Source organism: Nerophis lumbriciformis, linkage group LG28 (assembly GCF_033978685.3).
Source record: "Nerophis lumbriciformis linkage group LG28, RoL_Nlum_v2.1, whole genome shotgun sequence".
Lineage (NCBI taxonomy): Eukaryota > Metazoa > Chordata > Actinopteri > Syngnathiformes > Syngnathidae > Nerophis > Nerophis lumbriciformis.
Genome location: NC_084575.2, coordinates 21,398,786 through 21,421,203, shown reverse-complemented (window position 1 = coordinate 21,421,203; position 22,418 = coordinate 21,398,786). Strand labels below are relative to the sequence as shown.

The 22,418-nt window shown below is 40.5% G+C and overlaps 1 protein-coding gene across 4 annotated transcripts in view; it reads right to left on the bottom strand.

Annotated features, from left to right (window-relative positions):
* sulf2a (sulfatase 2a) overlaps positions 1 to 22,418 on the bottom strand; it is a 184,757-nt gene that overhangs the window by 41,159 nt on the left and 121,180 nt on the right. For all 4 annotated transcript variants that reach the window (XM_061923865.2, XM_061923863.2, XM_061923867.2 and 1 more), the window contains 4 exons: positions 12,524 to 12,771; positions 9,649 to 9,888; positions 8,095 to 8,246; positions 2,397 to 2,566 (listed from right to left, as the gene is read on the bottom strand). In XM_061923865.2, coding sequence (XP_061779849.2) covers positions 2,397 to 2,566; positions 8,095 to 8,246; positions 9,649 to 9,888; positions 12,524 to 12,713 — 752 coding nt within the window. In that variant the 5' untranslated portion in view covers positions 12,714 to 12,771. The remainder of the gene's footprint in view (positions 1 to 2,396; positions 2,567 to 8,094; positions 8,247 to 9,648; positions 9,889 to 12,523; positions 12,772 to 22,418) is intronic.

Here is a 22,418-nt window from a genome sequence, read left to right as displayed (position 1 = left end):
AAATAGGTAAATTTAGATAATCTCCCACGGCACACCAGACTGTATCTCACGGCACACTAATGTGCCGCGGCACAGTGGTTGAAAAACACTGGTTTAATGCATCCAGCGGGGCATCACAACAAAATTAGGCATAATAATGTATTCATTCCACGACTGTATATATTGGTATCGGTAATTAAAAGTTGGACAATATCGGAATATCGGATATCGGCAAAAAAGCCATTATCGGGCATCTCTAGTTTTCATTATGTTTTGTGGGGAAATTCAATACTAAATTCGAAAAAACATTTGGAATGTATTGAGTTAGACCTAAAAAAAGGCCAAAGTGCAGCAAAAAGTCAGCACTGGCATCCTCGTCGCAATGACCTTTGTCGATGTCTGCTGACCTTTTCATTCCCAACGCCGGCGGGAAGATGTTCATTCGATGCTACACGGGAAGTTTTGCCAAACGTATAAAATGCAAAGCAGTGCAATCAATGGGCTTGAGCACAGTCTGATCAATATCGTCTACAAATCACACCGGCTCTTCAATTATTTGGGAATAAACAATGGTAAATCACCAAGGAGACCCGAGAAGCAAATGAATTTCATCTTTAAACGGGATCGATTAGACTCTAAATAACTGTTAATGCCTCGTGGCCTAGCTGGCGGTAGCAAATGTAATGTTGTGTAATCAAGGTGCCAAGGTGAGAAGTTTTACCAACAGAGGACAACAGGAAATCATTGCCTCTCTCTCTCTCTCTCTCTCTCTTTCTCAATGTGGTAGCTGAAAACAGGAGGAATATGCAAACGGAAAAAGAAGCCAAGGGATGCAAATGTATGGAGAAGGAGCAATTAAAAGTTAGTAGGGAAGCACTGGGGCCAGATTTTGAGAGTATTCGGTGTCTAAAGCCTGCATGGCACAGGTTAATGATGCTGGGGGGGATTAGATTAATCACAAGAATGGGGCGTCAGAGGGAGAGGGGAGCAACTGCAGTCTAATTACAGGTCCTGAATTTGTCTCCAGAGGCCAATAACAGACCTTCTATTAGCCACCAGCACCAGTCGGAAGCAGGGAACGTCAAAAAGACAAAGACTCTGTGGGTGGATGCTGCTGTCATCATTAGCTATGCATTACATTGACTACGTTCATGCCGCTGCTTGATCATCGCTGACAAAACGGTACAAATTAGCAGGGCTCATTACTGCTGCAGCACTACTGGCGTGAACTATGGCGCACGTGAGCCAAATAAACTGGAGCGACACGGAAGCTACGCTCAAAGGAGGCCCGGGCTGCCAGCAACATCCTGCGAGCAGAGTGAGATAACATGGAGATGAGATGATTGGATTGGTTATTGAATTATGGGTGAAATTAAATGGGAGCATGGGTATGAGGATGTGAGGAGATGAACCGTGAAGATGAATGTGTGCAGACTCAAGGACAGGCTTTGCCCAAAACCTCGTTAAAGAAAACACAAATGTTCACCACTGGAGATGTCCGATAATATCGGACTGCTGACATTATCGGCCGATAAATGATTTAAAATGTAATATCGGAAATTATCGGTATCGGTTTCAAAAAGTAAAATGTATAACTTTTTAAAATGCTGCTGTACGGAGTGGTACACGGACGTAGGGAGAAGTACAGAGCAGTTGCCAACCCTCCCGATTTTCCCGGGAGACTCCCGAATTTCAGTGCCCCTCCCGAAAATCTCCCGGGGCAACCATTCTCCCGAATTTCTCCCGATTTCCACCCAGACATCAATATTGGGGGCGTACCTTAAAGGCACTGCATTTGCGTGCCGGCCCAATCACATAATGTCTACGCCTTTTCACACACACACAAGTGAATGCAAAGCATACTTGGTCAACTGCCATACAGGTCACACTGAGGGTGGCCGTATAAACAACTTTAACACTGTTACAAATAGGGATGTCCGATAATGGCTTTTTGCCGATATCCGACATTCCGATATTGTCCAACTCTTTAATTACCGATACCGATATCAACCGATACCGATATCAACTGATATATACAGTCGTGGAATTAACACATTATCATGCCTAATTTGGACAACCAGGTATGGTGAAGATAAGGTACTTTAAAAAAATAAAATAAAATAAAATAAGATGAATAAATTAAAAACATTTTCTTGAATAAAAAAAGAAAGTAAAACAATATAAAAACAGTTACATAGAAACTAGTAATTAATGACAATTAGTAAAATTAACTGTTAAAGGTTAGTACTATTAGTGGACCAACCATGTGTGCTTATGGACTGTATCCCTTGCAGACTGTATTGATATATAATGTAGGAACCAGAATATTATTAACAGAAAGAAACAACCCTTTTGTGTGAATGACAAAGTAAATAACATTGCTTTGTCAGCATTTTGAAGGCTGCTCATGTTCTTACATATGCTGTGAAGCGTTGGGGAAAGCGGTGCTGTACTGTGGGGCGGAGTCCTCCGGACCGTGCGGTGCAACGTGGCTCAGAACCATCATGACAGGACGGTTGGGATACATCCTTTTGGACGCCCGAAAGTAGTTGATACTGTCGTTGGTGATGACGTCTGTCAGGTAGTCCTGTGAAGAAGACACACACCGTGCACGTGAGTAAAGCTGCCAAAAACGGAATTGTCAAAAAGTATGTATCATGAGCTTTAAAGGGGAACTGCACTTTTTTTGGAACTTTGCCTATTTTTCACCATTATTGTGAGAGACATGCTTTTTTAAATTTTTTTATATAGAATCCTAAAGATGATAAAAAAAACGCTTGCAAAATGCGGCTAATGGGAGTCCCCGTTGTAGCCTTCAAAGCCCTCTGAAACAACTTCAAAACCCTCCATCAACGTTTTATATACAGTACAGGCCAAAAGTTTGGACACACCTTCTCCTCATTCAATGCGTTTTCTTTATTTTCATGACTATTTACATTGTAGATTGTCCCTGAAGGCATCAAAACTATGAATGAACACATGCTTTAAACCAGAATATCAAGTGTTGCAAAGCTGTGTCATCAACACTCACAAGTATAAAACTACTTATTCAAAGTAATAATTTCTTATTTCAAGCATGAAAAAAAAATAAATCATGATTTTGACACAAATGTGTCTCATAATTAAAACAGATGACAGCCAAATGGACTTTGCTGTTTTATTTTCAATGAAACAATAGAAAATACGTACTCAAATAGTAGTACAGTTGGCACAGTACAGTAAACTGTCAGTTAATATTTAAACATTTAACATGTGACATTTCAAACTATTTTGAACAGAAATAGTTCATGCACATTCAAATAAATTCTTCAAACTTACAATTAAAAAAAATTTGGCCGGGAGCCGGGCTGTATATGCGCACTAATTGACTGAAAGAGCACGCGCTTGGCGCGATGATGTCATGTTGTCGATGGAAAAATGCATCTTTAGACAATATGATTTGCCTGAGCAGCTAGGAGACCCCGAGAGTAACAAGCACTTGCCTTGTTGTCTTTCCATTAAGAACAATAAATTAGCTTTTAGTATAAGTTTGCTGGTTTCAAGAAATGTAATGCCGAGCGCATATCATTATGTCAAGATAATGGCACTAGCATTTACTTAATTTAAGAATATTTTTCAACATACTGAGCAAAAAAGTCTCTTCTTTTTTTTTCTACCAAGAAAAGTGCACTTGTTATTAGTGAGTAGACTGACCATACGTCCTCTTTTCCCCGGACCTCGGCACTTTTTTCCAAAACTGTGAATGTCACAGAATATAAGTGTGACTTATTTTGTTATACTGTCAAGCAGTGTTGGCGTTAACGCACTTTTTGTGTCTTTTTGACGCATTGAAATCAGAAAGGACGCAGATTTCTTTTTTTTTTTTTACCATTTGCGGCCCACAGCTAATGTTTTAAAGGCCCACGTCACATTCTAAAAATACTATTCAAATAAATAAAAACATAAGAGTGAAATAAAAAAACTTAAAGGTGAAATGTAATTTAGAAAAAGTTGCAATGTTGACTAATAAAACAAAGCTGTTTTTTTTCTTCTTTTAAACGGTCATTGCTCAAAACATAATATTGAATCAAAATCAATGTTATTATGAATTATTGACCTATCCAAGGTTCCGATTACTTCCCATCAAATATTCCACTTTGAAAAATATTTTTGGTGGAAGATTTTGCATATTTTGTGTGTATGCCATAAAAAACAGTTTTGTTTGACAAAAAAGGGCGGAAAACAAAGAAACAAAAAAACAACATAAAAAAACTAAAACATTTTGAAATGAGGAATAGATCTGAAGTTGATGTAGACTCCAGAGATTTAAGCGTTAAATATAAAATGTATGTATGCCCTGGCACACCATTATCATCATTTCATGACCGAAGCAAAACACTTTTTCACTTTTATACTGAAATAAATACACCTACAACTTATTAAATAAAAACATAGAAAAAACTACCAGCAGCGGTAAAGTTTAGATCCATGAAGGAAAGAAGAAAGTGAATGAATGTTTATAACTGAATACATTTACATATTTGTTTTCTTTTGTATTATTGTTTTTAATGAATTAAGTAACGTTTATGACAACCTTTTTATCCTGTTATATCGCACATTCTATAGTGAGATATAACAGGATAATGCATACATTTGTCATTTGTTTTCAAAACGCTTACAAAAAAGTGGGACCGTATCCCAAAAATGTACTGTGGGACCCCATGTTTATGACTTGGTGGGGTCCCTGGGACCCCATTTTGAAAATTCCTAGCACCAACACTTCTGTCAACAGAGGAGAAATAATGCTTTATTTAAATAAATATATTATTTATAAAGCAAGTTCGAGTATCATTGGCAAATTTTCACCTAGTCCCGGCCTTGCCACGCCTATATGTGTCCTCTTTTTGGGATTTCAGAATATGGTCAGCCTATTAGTGAGAATATTCTTATTTTAAGGTGTTTTTGGGTTCATTGAGGTTAGCTAATTTTACTTGTTTTAGAAAGTCTTGACAAGCCAAATTTTCTTGTTCTATTGGCAAATAATTTTGTTTAGTTCAAATAAAATACCCCTAATTTTTGTATTTTTTTTTTCTTCTTGTTTTTGAACACGGACTTTTTGCAGTGTGGAATGCAAAACAAACAAAAAACCTTTTGTCTTCTTGTCTCTCATTAGGATTGTGAACGATAAGCAAAATTCCCAAAAAAGTACAGTTCCACTTTACAAGGGCACACACTTAATCCTGTACTACTGTGAGAATGAGAAATAGCCCGTGGCCAATTAATTCCACTAACAGCTTGCCACAGGCGAAGCAAATCGATACAAGCATGTCTGATCGTTCACCTATCAAGCACATTCAACTTGTCGGGCATCTTTATTTACTCCCTCAGCTTGGCAGCAACTAGCTAGCCGCCTAGCTTCAGGTCGTTGGACTCCAAATGTGACATTTGTTTTAAAAAAAAGCAGCAATGGCGTTAGGAGTTTGTTTTTGTCTGATGGGGAAAAAATCTAACAGTAATCCCGTCCACAAGGTGCGTGCTAACTTTGCTAATTGAGCAGCATTACTCATGCTAGCTCACGATCTTTAAAGTGTCCTTCAACAACTCTGTTCTCTTGTTGTCTCAATCAATAATAATAATGGATTAGATTTACATAGCGCTGTTTGAGACACTCAATGTGCTTTATAGTGAGAACTGAGAACCCATCATTCATTTACTCCACGTTCACACATTAAATGGTGGTAAGCTACATTTCATTTACTATGAATTGATTAACGTGGACCCCGACTTAAACAAGTTGAAAAACTTATTTGGGTGTTACCATTTAGTGGTCAATTGTACATAATATGTACTGTACTGTGCAATCTCCTAATAAAAGTCTCAATCAATCAATCAATCAATGTAACCACAGCTACCCCGATGGAACTGTGGCTGCCAATTTGCACCTAAAAACCTCTGACTAGTATCTAACATTCATTTACATTCATACACTAGTGTGAGCGGCACTAGGAGCAAGGTGGGTAAAGTGTCTTGCCCAAAGACACAAAGGCAGTGACTAGGATGGGAGAATTTAATTCAGTGTTTAATAGGAAAATACGGAAGAAACCGCGTCCCGTACGGGATGCAACATTTTAGTCCCAATTACGGGTCGATTCCGTATTTTACGGGGCGGGTGGCAACCCTAACCCCAGGTCCATCAATCGACTGGCAAACACAATAGTCCAGGATATCACTTACCCCCTACACCGCTACATCATCCCACTACCATCAGGGCGCAGGTACAGAACCATCAAATTCCGGAGAGCCCGCTTCGGTAAAAGCCTTATCCCTGCAGCTATAGCCGCCCTAAACAGCAGACCTATCTGACAAGCCTGTAAATGTGTTGGTCATGTATGATGTCTTTTTGCTATTTCTGTCCATGATGTGTAATGTTTATTGTTTAAATGTACGGTCAGTAGGGATGATGCTCGAAACCGGTTTTCCCGGTTGTTCGATAACAAAAGAACCGAGTCCTTGGACTCGAATCCCTTTTTGAGAACCGGTACCCGTTATCGAGACCACTATAGTAAAGAAAAAGAGTTGTTTTTTATTCGAATCCCTGGGAACGAATCCCGTCCCAACAAGAAATGCCCCGTGGGACATCACAAGAAATGACGTCACGTAGCTCAGTCATTAGGCGCAGATGGGGAAAGCAGGAAAAAAAATGGACCGGAAAAAGCGCTCCAAGGCATGGCTTCATTTCACCAAAAAAACAAGGAAGCGGCAATATGCTATTATTGCCAGGCTTTGCTCTCGTGTAAGGAGGGGAAGCACAACAAGCGTGTCGTGTCTTCGACACGTGTTGAAGCAGCGGCAGAGACGACGAAGAACGTCCCTCTTCTTCTGCCAGCTGCCCAAGTCCCAGCTACAGTAGCGGTGACGCCGGTGAGTAACTAACGTTAACTGTTGCCGGTTAATTTCCATATCTGCTCACTTGTAGGAACGTTACCTCTTATGTCAACCAGGACTGCAGTAATGTTAGCTAGACTAACGTTACCTAAGCATAGTCAGTGGCTAACGGTAACGTTAACGTGAGCCTTTTTGTATGTGTCTGACAACATTAACGTTATCTTGTAGCCTACGCCACGACAGAGTTTGCAAGTCTGTCTAATAAACTAGTGCTTTCTTTATTTCTTTAGTTTATTTGGAACATGAACACACTTACAGTATAATACATCACAGTTTCATATCATTTCACTTTACAGGAGTAGGAAGAAGTAAAGCTTATTTAATCCTACCCCTTTCCCACTTCATAGCGTTTACAAATATATACATAATTTACTGAACTTTTTATAATAAAATATCTGTGAATTAATATATACAACAGTTTTGTAACATGTAATTAATTAATTCAGTCATTATTAATATACTGAGATGAAAAATATCTTATTTTTCAATAAAGTTGAAAGTATTTCTCATAATTCTTCTTCTTTGTACTTTGTAAGCACTATTCATTTGAACAACTTCTTAAACTGGGTCATATCAGTACAATGTTTAACTTCTTTATTTAATCCATTCCATCATTTAATTCCACATCATTTTAGCTGTTTGCAATTTTACCAAATCATCAAACTTTAATATTTTTGACTCAATAAATAAAGTGTTTGTATGTTCTCTATATCCAACATTATGTATCAGTCTAATAAATTTTTTTTGTAACACGGTTAACAAATGTAGCGCACATTTGTAGTTATTTCCCCACATTTCTGCACAATAACTCAGATATGGTAATACTATAGTAGCAAGCAGTAGAGAATGCGAAGTGATTTGTTAAACCAAATATTGTGTGTTTTTTTCCATATACAACAACCTATCTGGACTTGATAAGAGAATCGATAAGGAATCGGTTCGATAAGAGGATTCGATAATAGGCTCGAACTCCGTAATTTCTTATCAAACATCATCCCTAACGGTCAGTGAAAATTAATTTCCCCACGGGGACCAATAAATCTAAATCTAAATCTAACTAGCAACGAGGAGGCTCCTACTGTAACTGACATTTGTGCTGGCAACTTAAAGCATAACAGAAAGCCGAGAAACAGCCTGTATCTCAAAGAAAAAAGGTTATAAAAGGTAGTTTTGTGTCAAATGCCATCACACCTTGGAATAGTCGCTGCTGTGTTTCTCTCGTACTCCATTCCGACAGAGAGTGTAGTTGTAGAAGCGCGAGTTCTTCACCAGGGCCACCCACTCCTTCCAGCCAGGGGGCACATAGGAGCCGTTGTACTCGTTGAGATACTTTCCGAAAAAGGCTAACAGCAGAAAACACAAAAAAATATTTATTTGCCACATACAATATATTGCCAAAAATATTTGGCCACCTGCCTTGACTCGCATATGAACTTGAAGTGCCATCCCATTCCTAACCCATAGGGTTCAATATGATGTTGGTCCACCTTTTGCAGCTATTATAGCTTCAATTCTTCTGGGAAGGCTGTCCACAAGGTTACAGAGTGTGTTTATAGGAATTTTAGACCATTCTTCCAAAAGCGCATTGGTGAGGTCACACTGATGTTGGTCGAGAAGGCCTGGCTCTCAGTCTCCATTCTAATTCATCCCAAAGGTGTTCTATCGGGTTCAGGTCAGGACTCTGTGCAGGCCAGTCAAGTTCATCCACACCAGACTCTGTCATCCATATCTTTATGGACCTTGCTTTGTGCACTGGTTCAATGCCCAGGCTCAGAGACAGCTTCTTTCCCAGAGCTGTCACCATCTTGAACTCTAACTTATAATAAATGATTCACCCCTATACAATATCCTACCCTAATACCCTACTGTGCAATATTACCCTTCGAGTGCAATACATCCGACACTGATTGTTATCACTCCGGTACTCTTGTCTTGTTCTGTATATTGTACAGTATTTTGTATATTGTACAGGATTGCTTATTATTTTTATTGGATAGTAGTCTATTTATTTCAATTCTTAGTTTTATCTTTACTTCTTGTGTAATTTATTTATATCCCATATTTGTTCCCACTACCGCACCTTAAGTTAGAGTCCTTAATCTCGTTATATGCAAATATAATGACAATAAAGTCCATTCTATTCTTCTATTCTATTCTATTCTGGTGCACAGTCATGTTGGAAGAGGAAGGGGCCCGCTCCAAACTGTTCCCACAAGGTTGGGAGCATGGAATTGTCCAAAATGTTTGGTATCCTGGAGCATTCAAAGTTCCTTTCACTGGAACTAAGGGGACAAGCCCAACTCCTGGAGCGGGCCCCTTCCTCTTCCAACATGACTGTGCACCAGTGCACAAAGCAAGGTCCATAAAGACATGGATGACAGAGTCTGGCGTGGATGAACTTGACTGGCCTGCACAGAGTCCTGACCTGAACCCGATAGAACACCTTTGGGATGAATTAGAACGCAGACTGAGAGCCAGGCATTCTCGACCAACATCAGTGTGTGACCTCACCAATGCGCTTTTGGAAGAATGGTGGAAAATTCCTATAATCACACTCCGCAACCTTGTGGACAGCCTTCCCAGAAGAGTTGAAGCTGTAATATCTGCAAAAGGTGGACCGACATCATATTGAACCCTATGGGTTAGGAATGGGATGGCACTTCAAGTTCATATGTGAGTCAAGGCAGGTGGCCAAATACTTTTGGCAATATAGTGTACGTGAACAGCACTTTTGACATCGGTTACCAGTTCTGTAGCCAGAGTTGTTGAGGTGCACGGCAAAGGTGTGTGGCTCGTGGTGGGCCTGCCAGGAGGGCGAGGAGCAGTTCTCGTTGTTGGTGTAGGTGTGGTGGTTGTGCACGTACTTCCCCGTCAGGATGGAGGAGCGGGACGGGCAGCACATTGGCGTGGTGGAAAAAGCGTTGGAGAAATGTGTGCCGCCTTTCTCCATGATGTGCCGCGTTTTGTTCATGGCCTGCATCGAGCCTGGGAGAGAACAGCGGAAGAGGAAGGAGTGAGAGCGATAAAAGAAGAAGAAGAAGAAGCAAGCAGTGGTGTGCCGTCATGGTCAGCAAGGCCTTCTTTGCTGGCCTAACATAACCAGAAATCATGATCATAATTAAATATAATATAAATTTTTTTTTTTACTCTCACTAAATATCTAAAAGTATTCATATTCTCTTCATGTCATATTATGCTCCTTCCAGTGCTGTTGTTTTTAGGTTATAGAGTTTTTATCCAATCAGAATTCAGCTCGCTTATGTTGCCATGCTGTACCAAATCTGCCTCGAGCCTTCAGATTCAGCAATGCGGGCGTCAGTGCACTGTAAGTGAAGGGGGACATACAGTTGATAGACAGTTGCGATAGCCAATCAGATCACGCGTTGTTGTCAGTAAGGCCTTCTAGATGGCCTAAAGCAGATATATAGTGATGTTATGAGTCAGGTAACATAAGAACTACATTGCCCAGCATGCCACAGTAGTGATGAGCATGCGCAGCGGGATGTTATTGATGAGCACGCTGTGGAGTAAACTTTAAGAACTCAGCCAACACGCCTCGTCTGCATCTTTTATGATGAGCATACTTGCCAACCTTGAGAACTCCGAATTCGGGAGTTTGGGGGGGGGGGGGGGGGGGGGGGTATATATTTTCAAGTATTTCTTATATATATATATATATATATATAAATAATCCGTTCATGAATGAGTATATCCATTCGGCCACCGTGTTCAATGGAGAAGTCTGATCGACAAAATTTGCATGCAACATACCCCTTCCCCTTCGAGCTGTCCTGGATGAAGTGAAATTATTTTTTCCAATCATTTTGGAACTTGCAAGCGTACTTTTTCTTCTTACTCGTCGTCGCCATGTCTCTTCTTCGTTCTTCTGCTTCGTCTGTGTTATGTTTTTGGACATTACTACTTGCCGTAGTTTTGAAGCAATGCATGATGGGAATCCGGATGTTGTGTGTCAGTGCATTAACGTGCCGGCTGGAATAAACACACGCTGAGAAATAGCTCCGTGCCTGCCTACTTTATGGGTTATAGATAAATCTATGGATAACGGAGACATTTATAATAGTCTCCTTTTCAGGTGAGAGAGGACGCTAAAGGCAGTGCCTTTAAGGCACGCCCCCAATATTGTTGTCCGGGTGGAAATCGGAAGAAATTCGGGAGAATGGTTGCCCCGGGAGATTTTTGAGAGGGGCACTGAAATTCGGGAGTCTCCCGGGAAAATCGGGAGGGTTGGCAAGAATGATGATGATGAGACAAGACAACACATATATTTGCAAGGCCATTTTCAAGAAGGATATTTAAAGAGAAACTACATCTTGTGAGACCATCTCGGCCAACCCCGTAAGCTAGCTCAGCTGTCAATGAAATGTGAGTTCAGATATTTTATTTCTTTATTTTTTTCACGTTTAAAATGTTTTTTTGCAATTTTAATTTTGACAATACCACATACCACATACCATACCACATGGGGGAATTTAAAAAAAAAAAAAAAAAAAAAAAAAAAAAAAATATATATATATATATATATATATACATTTTTTTTTTTTTTTTTTTAGACATGTATCTCGTGCGCACAAGAAACTTTTTATAAAGTTATAAAAAAAAAAATTAAATTTTTTTTTTTTTTTTTTTAGACATGTATCTCTTGCGCACGAGATAGTTTCTCGTGCACAAGAGATACATGTCTAAAAAAATAAATAAAAAAATTATTAAATTTTTTTTTTTTATAACTTTATAAAAACTTTCTCGTGCGCACGAGATGATTTCTCGAGATACATGTCTAAAAAAATTAAAAATAAAATAAAATTATAAAAAATACAATTTCCCCCATGTCCCTTTAGGGGCTCCGTAGATATGTTTTAATTGCTGATGCGGGTTTATTGATTTTAAAATGCGACAGAAAATAACCCGTTTCGTACACTGTTGATGTGCGTCAATGTCCAGTAGTGCGTAAATGTGTTTCTGTATGGTATTTCTCCAGCAATGGTCATGTGGTGACATCAATTATGGTATTTTGAGAGGTAATCATTGAATCACTGAAGGCCTAGGTGGGAAACGCAGGGCCCGCCACTGGAAGCAAGTAAGGGTAGAAAGTGAAAAATGGAAGCATAGGGCATTAGATAGCAAAGCATTAGAGCTAAGGAGAGAAAAGAAGAAGGCGTGTGCAGGGATGAAGGAATCAATCCTTTTGGTTAAGTGTGACCCGTTTGGACTCCTGTGTAGTAAAAGTTTTTCAAGCTGATGGTAATTGTTTGGGGAAACAGATGCTTGACCATAAATTCCTGCTTTTCAATGAGAGTCCTCTCAGTGGCCATCAGAGGAGGACAAAAGATGTCACCAAGGCTATTATGCCGCCACTTCAGTCCAATACGCCACTAAAGGACTTAAGTGGGTAGGGAGCTGGCTGGCGTTTGGCACCTGAACAATAGTGGGCATTGGGAGCCTGTATTTCATGCCAGTGATGGGGGACGGCGAGGGGAGCACATGGGGACTTTGACTAGGCCAGCTGTTACGGTGCCAGGAGGCCGCATTAGGCCAACTTTCCTCTTTCTGGATGGAATAATCATGGTGGGCAGATGGATGAATGGAGTAAACAAGGACTTACCCAGCTCTATATCCTGATCATCGGTCAGAATGAGGATGATGTTCGGTCGAATGTTGCGCATTTGCCGATCCCTCTGCAGGCGAGCCCTCATGCGATACCCGGACAGGTAAGTAGAGCCTTGTGCCATTGGTAGAACTCCTCCCAGGACAAGGAGAAGTAGAAGAGTGGAGGAAAGCCTCTTCTCAGCCATCACGCCCCGCAACGGTCACCTTGTCTTCTTCCACAGTGTTCAGACAAGCTTCCTCCACCTGAGAGACAAGGCGCAGATTGAGACATACATCCATAACACACATATAAACAGAACACAGGGTGAAAAATAGCAGATGCAAGCCTTACACAGCCATTACAGGCTGCTCTTCCATACGAATGCACCCGTTTGAGCTGAGCTCAGCTCATTAATCAATCATTAATGATGCATTAGAGTGGTGTCATTGGCTGGGTGTAATGATCGCTGGTGATGAACACATGGCTGCAAGGCTGGGGCTAATGGGTCTGGGCAGGGGGCCAACTCAGTCCTCCGAGTAAGAGGGTGAAGGAGGGATGGAGAGCAGAGGTGAAAGACAGAAGAATGGAAAAGGGGATGAAAATGAGGACGGGGTCAAAAGTAAGGTTGCACGGTATACCGGTATTAGTATAGTACCGCGATACTAATTAATCATATTTGGTACTGTACCCCCTCTGAAAAGAACGCCATTGGTGGAGCTACACCTAACATCCACTGTAATGATACCAAGCACAGTAGCGTATCTAGTCGATACTACTATGATTACCTCGATATGTTTTTGGCATCACAACATCTTCTTTTGTTTTCTTTACATTTATATTATGTTTATAAACTCAGTAAATACGTCCCTGAACACATGAGGACTTTGAATACGACCAATGTGTGATCCTGTAACGACTTGGTATTGCATTCCATCCATCTATTTTCTACCGTTTATTCCCTTCGGGGTCGTGGGGGGTGCTGGAGCCTATCTCAGCTACAATCGGGCAGAAGGTGGGGTACACCCTTGACAAGTCGCCACTTCATCACAGTTGCTATTGGATTGATACCCAAATTTGTGGTATCATTCAAAACTAATGTAAAGTATCCAAACAACAGAAGAATAAGTGATTATTACACTTTAACAGAAGTGTAGATAGAACATGTTAAAAGAGAAAGTAAGCAGATATTAACAGTAAATGAACAAGTAGATTAATAATTAAATTTCTGCCACTTGTCCTTAATAGTTTTGACAAAATAATAGAATAGAAAATGACACAATATGTTACTGCAGCTAAATTAGGAGCCTTTGTTTGTTTACTTACTACTAAAAAACTGTCATGATTCGTGGCGCAGATCATGTTTTATTTTCTGTTAGTTTTGGACTCCCTTAGTTCCTGTTTGTGCACCTCTGGGTTTGTTTTAGTTTCCATGGGGTTCAATTGGGTTCACCTGCCTCTGGTTAGTGTCGGCACGCTCACCAGTTGTCGACCACTAATCAGAGAGCTATTTATTCACCTCTCTCGCCACGCTCAGTCTGGCTTCATTGTTTGCTACACGCAACCTGTTACGTTAGTATTTCTTGTCTCATAGTCTATGCTTCCTGTGCTAAGTGGTAGCCTTAGCTTCCCATGTGATCGGCACGTTGTTTCTTCTGCTTGTTTTCTGTTTTTGGTACGTGTTTTGATTTTGAAGATTAAATCATGTTCCTACCTGCACGCCTTGTCCGGAGTCGTCCGTCTGCTTCCCGAGGGAACGAACCCCGCAGTAAGCTGCGACCCCCCCCGCCGTGACAAAGACAAGTTGTCTTGTATGTCCACTATTTTATTTAAGGACAAACTTGCAATAAGAAACATATGTTTAATGTACCGTAAGATATTTTGTTAAAATAAAGCCAATAATGCAATTTTTTGTGGTACCCTTTATTTAGAAAAGTACCGAAAAGTATCGAAATAATTTTGGTACCGGTACCAAAATATTGGTATCGGGACAACACTAGTCAAAAGGCAGCATGATTATTAAGGGATATCAAAAAACTCTGATCCAATGGAACAGACCGATACCACAGACAATTCATGTGATGGAGATATCAGGTCAGTAAAAACAAATTGTACTACTCAGCAGTAGATATTTAATACTGAACAATGAGCAATTGTTATCAATTACAAAACCACGGCTACGATCATGATGTTCAGCAACTGAATATATTATTCACACGTATTCACTACCGAGCAGGTGTCAAGCACCTGACATTTACCAGCATCGAATCCAATAAAAAGTTGCCTTAAATAACACAAGAGTTATTAGTGCATGTAATAACCGCATCGATTAAATAAGTGAAATAATTACAGAATGTGACAGCAAATGCAAAGTATGAGCTGCCATGCAGAGCTAACACGCTGCAATAACGTGTTTATCTAATGGCACAATCAAAGCAGGCAGACACCCCAGTGACCAGAATCATAAACAGTTTGCAAGCAGCTGAAGCATGTCCACTGAGATGTTGGGCTGTCGGAGAGAAGAAAATGTGTGTGTGTGTGTGTGTGTGTGTGTGTGTGTGTGTGTGTGTGTGTGTGTGTGTGTGCGTGCGTGCGTGCGTGCGTGCGTGCGTGCGTGTGTGTGTGTGTGTGTGACCACAGCGAGGATGTGGTCAGAGCAAATCTTGTCAGCACATGAAGACAATAACAACACTTCAGTCTGCTGGGACTTCTGCTCCTCCTTTGCAACAACATGACTGGAATACAGTATGAAATTGTTTTGTTTTATTTCATTTATTTAAAAGGGACAAGCGGTAGAAAAAGGATGGATGGATGGATGGAAGGTAAAACAAAAAACAATCAACATAACATTTAAAATAAATAATGAATGAAAAGGAGCAGAAAAAGTAAAACTTATAATATAAACTATAAAAATAAAGTTTGTAGATGCAGTTTCCCTACATACATACATACATACACATATACATATATACATGTACATACATATATGTACACATATACATATATATACATATACATAAATACATATATATATACATATATATATATATATATACATATATATATATATATATATATATATATATACACACATATATACACATATATATACACATATACAGATATATACACATATGTATATATACATATAAATATATACACATATATATATACACATACTGTATATATACATACATATTTACATACATATATATATATATATATATGTATATATATATATATATATATATATATATGTATGTGTGGAAAAAAAAATCACAAGACTATTTCATCTCTACAGGCCTGTTTCATGAGGGGGGGTTTCCCTCAATCATCAGGAGATTTTAATGGGAGCATTCACATACCATGGTTTATATAGGGCACAGAGTGGGTGGGTACAGGTATATATATATATATACACACATACATACATACACACATATATATATATATATATGTGTGTATGTATGTATGTGTATATATATATATATATATATATATATATATATATATTTACACATGATCACACAGACTTAATTTTCGAGCTTGGGCCATCTCACCTCAGTGAAGTTCTTCCACACAGAATTCACTCAAGCATGGAGCTTGCTTTCTTCACTGTAGCACAGACAAGCAGGAGCCTTCCATTACCAGTTACAATAACGGAAGCACTGCATTGTTTACTAGAATAAGCTCAACCATGATTGATTGACTTGACTAAGAGGCGTGTCTCCTTACTTATTTCTAATACATCAATGTGTGTACATTCTGACAAGAATATGTCAAAGGAAAAGTAATCCATCCATCTACCCACCGCTTGTCCTCATTATGGATACGTTTACACGACACGGTCGGATGTTCAAATCCAATCTTTTTAGTGGCAGTTCACATTACTAAAAAAATTTGATTTCTAATGTGAATGCAATTTGACCCGCATGACGTCATGACATCGCACGCACTGCAATGTTTACGGAACTAAAAATGGTTTCAGCTCTAGTGTGTCTCAGTACTGGCCCATTTTTAGATATCGAGGATTTTGTTCTTGTAGAAGACAAGTATTTTGGCTTTTGCAGTTTTACGGGATAATTTGCTTGGATGTCTGTCGAAGAGCAGTCGGAGACTGGGGTGCTGGAAATTTCGCGTGAGTTCCTAAAACATTCTATTTTCATCTGTTTTCTGCTCCGTTGTCAACTATTTTATAACAGTCTATTTTGGCGAAAAAATTATGAAACATCGCTTTTTGATGACGGCAGCGTTAACATTGAGGACACATCGCATATACATCCGATTTATTTCCACATATAAAAAATTTGGAATTGCACTGTTCATACTGACATGGAAAAATCTGCTAGAGGTCGCATGAGAGAAACAAAATTGGGATTGACCTGCAGTGTGAACAAGACCTTAGTCACAGGTGAGCTGACTTCAAGAAAAAAGCAGGGTGCACCCTGCAGAAAAAACAATCACTGGACACTTGCGAACAAAGTTTCACATTCACATCTATGGACAATTAAGATTTTTATTTCAACTTAACTGGAAGTTTTTAGAATGTGGGAGTTGTCAGGTTTAAACACTGATGACATCTATTAAACAGACGAGAAGCAAGGAATCATGCAGAGACAGAGTTCAATTTGGCTCATATGAGGAGAGACGTGTTTTGGGCTGTACTCTAGTTACAGATCCAAACTACGTTCTAAAGTCTAGCCCACGTGCTTTCTCTATTTATTTGGGAGGTCCGTGGTTACATTACTGAAGCTGTCGCTGAGGGAAGGGGGTAATCTCCACAGCTCCAGCTAGACAAAATATATGATTATACAAAATTGCAAAAGTGCTGACAGTCGTGATATCGCCTTGTCTCTGCTCTGTCTGCGTCACGGTACTCGATGTTCGGCCTTGGCAGTCTGCAGGCCCATTCTGGAAACAAACACTGATACGAGACTGGCTTGCAAACTTTTGGATTGCCAGCTTTGCACAGACAAAGAAAAATACAATTTCAGCACAATTGATAATAACTATAGCAACGGCCCTTAAGCATAAGAGTTGTGTGATAATATATACATCATTATTCTAACAGGAGTAAGCTGGAGTACATGCCCAAACAGATTCGAACCCTCGATCTCCTGAGGCCGACATGTTAACCACTAAGCCACGGTGCGGCCCAGAAGATGTACTCTTCACCTAAAATACCAACAACTAAGGCATCCCCTTGCCGAGACAGTCGTCCCTCGCCTCATCTCGCTTTGAAGTTTACAGCATCACTCTAGGTAGGCATGGGCCGGTTTCGAGGCATACAATGCCAATTTTAAAACCAATGAAATTTCCCTTTAAACTGTCTGTACGGTATAAGCGAATGTAGAAGTAAAATCCTTCAGATCGCGTGCGGTTGTATCAGGACACCTCCCCACGTGCTCAGCTCTGCAGGCTTTGGGATAAGGGAGGACAGTTTGTGGTCCACAGAACTTTTACTATATTTAAAATCGGCTGTTTGGGAAAGCCTACCGTAAAAAATCCAGACAACCACGGTGGGAGAAGAAGATCGTGCTAAACCTTTGCATACATGAGGACGATATGGCATTTTAAGATGGGTAACACCAACTAGCTAAAATGACACGGAAAAACAGAAATTTAGGCATAGGCACCTACTCAGTGGCCTAGTGGTTAGAGTGTCCGCCCTGAGATGGGTAGGTTGTGAGTTAAAACCGCGGCCGAGTCATACCAAAGACTATAAAAATGGGACCCATTACCTCCCTGCTTGGCACTCAGCATCAAGGGTTGGAATTGGGGGTTAAATCACCAAAAATTATTCCCGGGCGCAGCAACCGCTGCTGCTCACTGCTCCCCTCACCTCCCAGGGGGTGAACAAGGGGATGGGTCAAATGCAGAGGACAAATTTCACCACACCTAGTGTGTGTGTGCGTGTGTGTGTGACAATCATTGGTACTTTAACTTTAACTTTAAAGTTGTTATAAAATTTTAATGTTATATAATTTATTCTTTGGCACTTAAATAGAGTTACATTTGAGGGAGCACATTAACTAAACCTCATCAAATACACAATTCAAAAACTCCAGGTTTCCCCTTAATGTAATTGACTGTGGCGCACATCCACGCCAAAATAAAAGCCGCCACAGCTTAAAAATAAGTTAGTTTTTTTTAACGTGAAAACGTATTAAAGTAATATAATGTATTGTAGCCTCCAGAAGAAGTTTTATTGCCGATTTTATGCTAATAATCGACCCAATTCTGTGCTCTCTGCCGTAAACACGCGGCCTTCTCCGTGCAGACACACATCACGTCCTCATTCTCTGTCAATCACCTTTCATTTCAAGCATGGTGTTGTCACCATCATGAGAAAATTAACATCAATAACATACGGACATAAAGATGTAAGACCAGCAGGTCGTTACAGTATGAATGGATATATATATATATAGCCTATTATTTGCGCACTATTAACTTGTGATGCATCGAAAATTTGTCCGCCAAAATAGAACTTTGATCACTGGGACAGCACTGCCGAAACCGAATGTTGTGATGACACAGGCAAGATGCACAGGATTTTCTGGAGCGGAGGCAGCATGTCCGCGATGTGGACGGACTTTAATGTATACGAGATGTACCCACCGACCTACAAAATGTGCAATATGCAAATACTGAAAGAACGGTGGCGGCTTTTACGGAGAGAAGGCTCGCAGCAGCGTAAAGCAAGTGTGACGTCAGTGAGTGTTTTGGGATAGTAGAGGCTCGCTGCAGCTATAGTAAGTAGAGATGTCCGATAATGGCTTTTCTGCCGATATCCGCTATTCCGATATTGTCCAACTCTTAATTACCGATTCCGATATCAACCGATACCGATATATACAGTCGTGGAATCAACACATTATTATGCCTAGTTTTGTTGTGATGCCCCGCTGGATGCATTAAACAATGTAACAAGATTTTCCAAAATAAATCAACTCAAATTATGGAAAAAAAATGCCAACATGGCACTGCCATATTTATTATTGAAGTCACAAAGTGCTTTTTTTTTTTTAACATGCCTCAAAACAGCAGCTTGGAATTTGGGACATGCTCTCCCTGAGAGAGCATGAGGAGGTTGGGGTGGGTTGAGATGGGAGGTGGGCGGGGTTGAGATGGGGGGGGTTAGCGGGGGGTGTATATTATAGCGTCCCGGAAGAGTTAGTGCTGCAAGGGATTCTGGGTATTTGTTCTGTTGTGTTTATTTTGTGTTACTGTGCGGATGTTCTCCCGAAATGTGTTTGTCATTCTTGTTTGGTGTGGGTTCACAGTGTGGCGCATATTTGTAACAGTGTTAAAGTTGTTTATACGGCCACCCTCAGTGTGACCTGTATGGCTGTTTACCAAGTATGCTTTGCATTTATTTGTGTGTGTGAAAAGCCATTGATATTATGTGATTGTGACGGCACGCAAAAGCTGTGCCTCTAAGGCACGCCCCCAATATTGTTGTCTGGGTGGAAATCGGGAGAAATTCAGGAGAATGCTTGCTTTTCGGGATCCATCCATCCATCCATCCATCTTCTTCCGCTTATCCGAGGTCGGGTCGCGGGGGCAGCAGCTTAAGCAGGGAAGCCCAGACTTCCCTCTCCCCAGCCACTTCGTCCAGCTCTTCCTGTGGGACCCCGAGGCGTTCCCAGGCCAGCCGGGAGACATAGTCTTCCCAACGTGTCCTGGGTCTTCCCCGCGGCCTCCTACCGGTGGGACGTGCCCTAAACACCTCCCTAGGGAGGCGTTCGGGTGGCATCCTGACCAGATGCCCGAACCACCTCATCTGGCTCCTCTCGATGTGGAGGAGCAGCGGCTTTACTTTGAGCTCCTCCCGGATGGCAGAGCTTCTCACCCTATCTCTAAGGGAGAGCCCCGCCACCCGGCGGAGGAAACTCATTTCGGCCGCTTGTACCCGTGATCTTGTCCTTTCGGTCATAACCCAAAGCTCATGACCATAGGTGAGGATGGGAACGTAGATCGACTGGTAAATTGAGAGCTTTGCCTTCCGGCTCAGCTCCTTCTTCACCACAACGGATCGATACAGCGTCCGCATTACTGAAGACGCCGCACCGATCCGCCTGTCGATCTCACGATCCACTCTTCCCCCACTCGTGAACAAGACTCCGAGGTACTTGAACTCCTCCACTTGGGGCTTTTCGGGATGGGTACTGAAATTCGGGAGTCTCCCGGGAAAATCGGGAGGGTTGGCAAGTATGACTGGGAGACGCAACTGCTCTGTACTTCTCCCTACGTCCGTGTACCACTCCGTACAGCGTCGTTTTAAAAAGTCCTAAATTTTACCTTTTGAAACAGATATCGATAATTTCCGATATTACATTTTAAAGCATTTATCAGCCGATATTATTGGACATCTCTAGTTTTCACCATCATGAGAAAATGAACATCAATAACATACGGACATAAAGATGTAAGACCAGCAGGTCGTTACAGTATGAATGGATATATACATATAGCCTATTATTTGCGCACTATTAACTGGTGATGCATTGAAAATTTGTCCGCCAAAATAGAACTTTGATCACTGGGACAGCACTGCCGAAACCGAATGTTGTGATGACACAGGCAAGATGTATTGGATTTTCTGGAGCGGAGGCAGCATGGTCCGCGATGTGGACGGACTACGGGGCACTTGGCTAAAAAAAGTTGATAAGCAGCCTAATCAAGGTTCTTACTAGTTTGCGATGGTCACCAGGTGGTGAAGTCGAGACTAAGCCAGGTGGATAACAGAAGCACATAGAACTGCAGAATCAAAAGTACGAAAAAAGTCCAAATCTAAAAAATGCCGAACATGGAGTAGAGTGGAACAAACTAACATGCACAAATGATGACATACAGTATGTGGAAGGAGAGAGCTGATTAGTACAAACACAAGAAGCAGGGCCAAAACAACCAAGAATGAGACAAGACCCACAGAACGAGCAGCAGATATACTCTATAACCAAACACCATAACTTATACTTTTCCCATGTCTATATTCTTTTTTTTCTCTTTTGGAATGGGAAGAAACATCCGCTACAAAAAAAAAACCCAGCGGGGGTAAAAAAAAAAAAAAAAAAAAGGCTTGGCAACGGAAAGAAACTCCTTTAACAGCCTCTGCCTGCTACTAGCAGTGAATATGCTAAATTGGATTCAAGGGCATCTATGGGCAATGAAGACTCAACTGTCCTCAAATCAAAAATATCTTCTTCCACTGGCTGCTCCTTTCATCATTTGTGGTGTGGAATGTACAGTTCTTTCCTTTGACAGATGTTTGCCTGAGCTGATGTGGACGAAGCATACAAAGAAGGCACCAAATACAGTTCAGGAAAACATTAAGATCCATATTACACACTGTTCTATCAATAGCAGAGTATGTCAATTCTTGGGCTATTGACACACTAAAATGGTGGATATTTCCTGACATTACTCCCATGACGACTACTCCCACCACCTGATACCCAAACACTAATTGGATTTCCAGGCTTTAGTCTGACACATATTCCTTTGTATTCAGTTGGCGTTCTCATTTTCCCTCTTTATTATCTCTCTGGACAACAGACGCAGCATGAAATGACAAGTAAAAAGGCTGTCGCGTCTAAGTAATTATCAAAGCCAAAAAGAAAAGAAGAAAAGTATTGCCAGAATTAAAACATGACTATTTTTCTAGAAAAAATAAATATATGCAATATTACAATTAGAATACAATTAACTACATTGCTGTGTTACTGTCAAGATCTTGTCATGTCATACTTTATGTCAGAATAATTGTATCTAAGTTATCACAAAACTTTGTGTTGCCGTGAGTTCCCGGCGAGAAGACAAAAGCTGTCTTTGATCCTACCAAGAAGAAGGCTTGTAAAACTCTACTGTGTAGGATGGGAAGCAACATGAAGGTGTTCTGTTTCTTTGA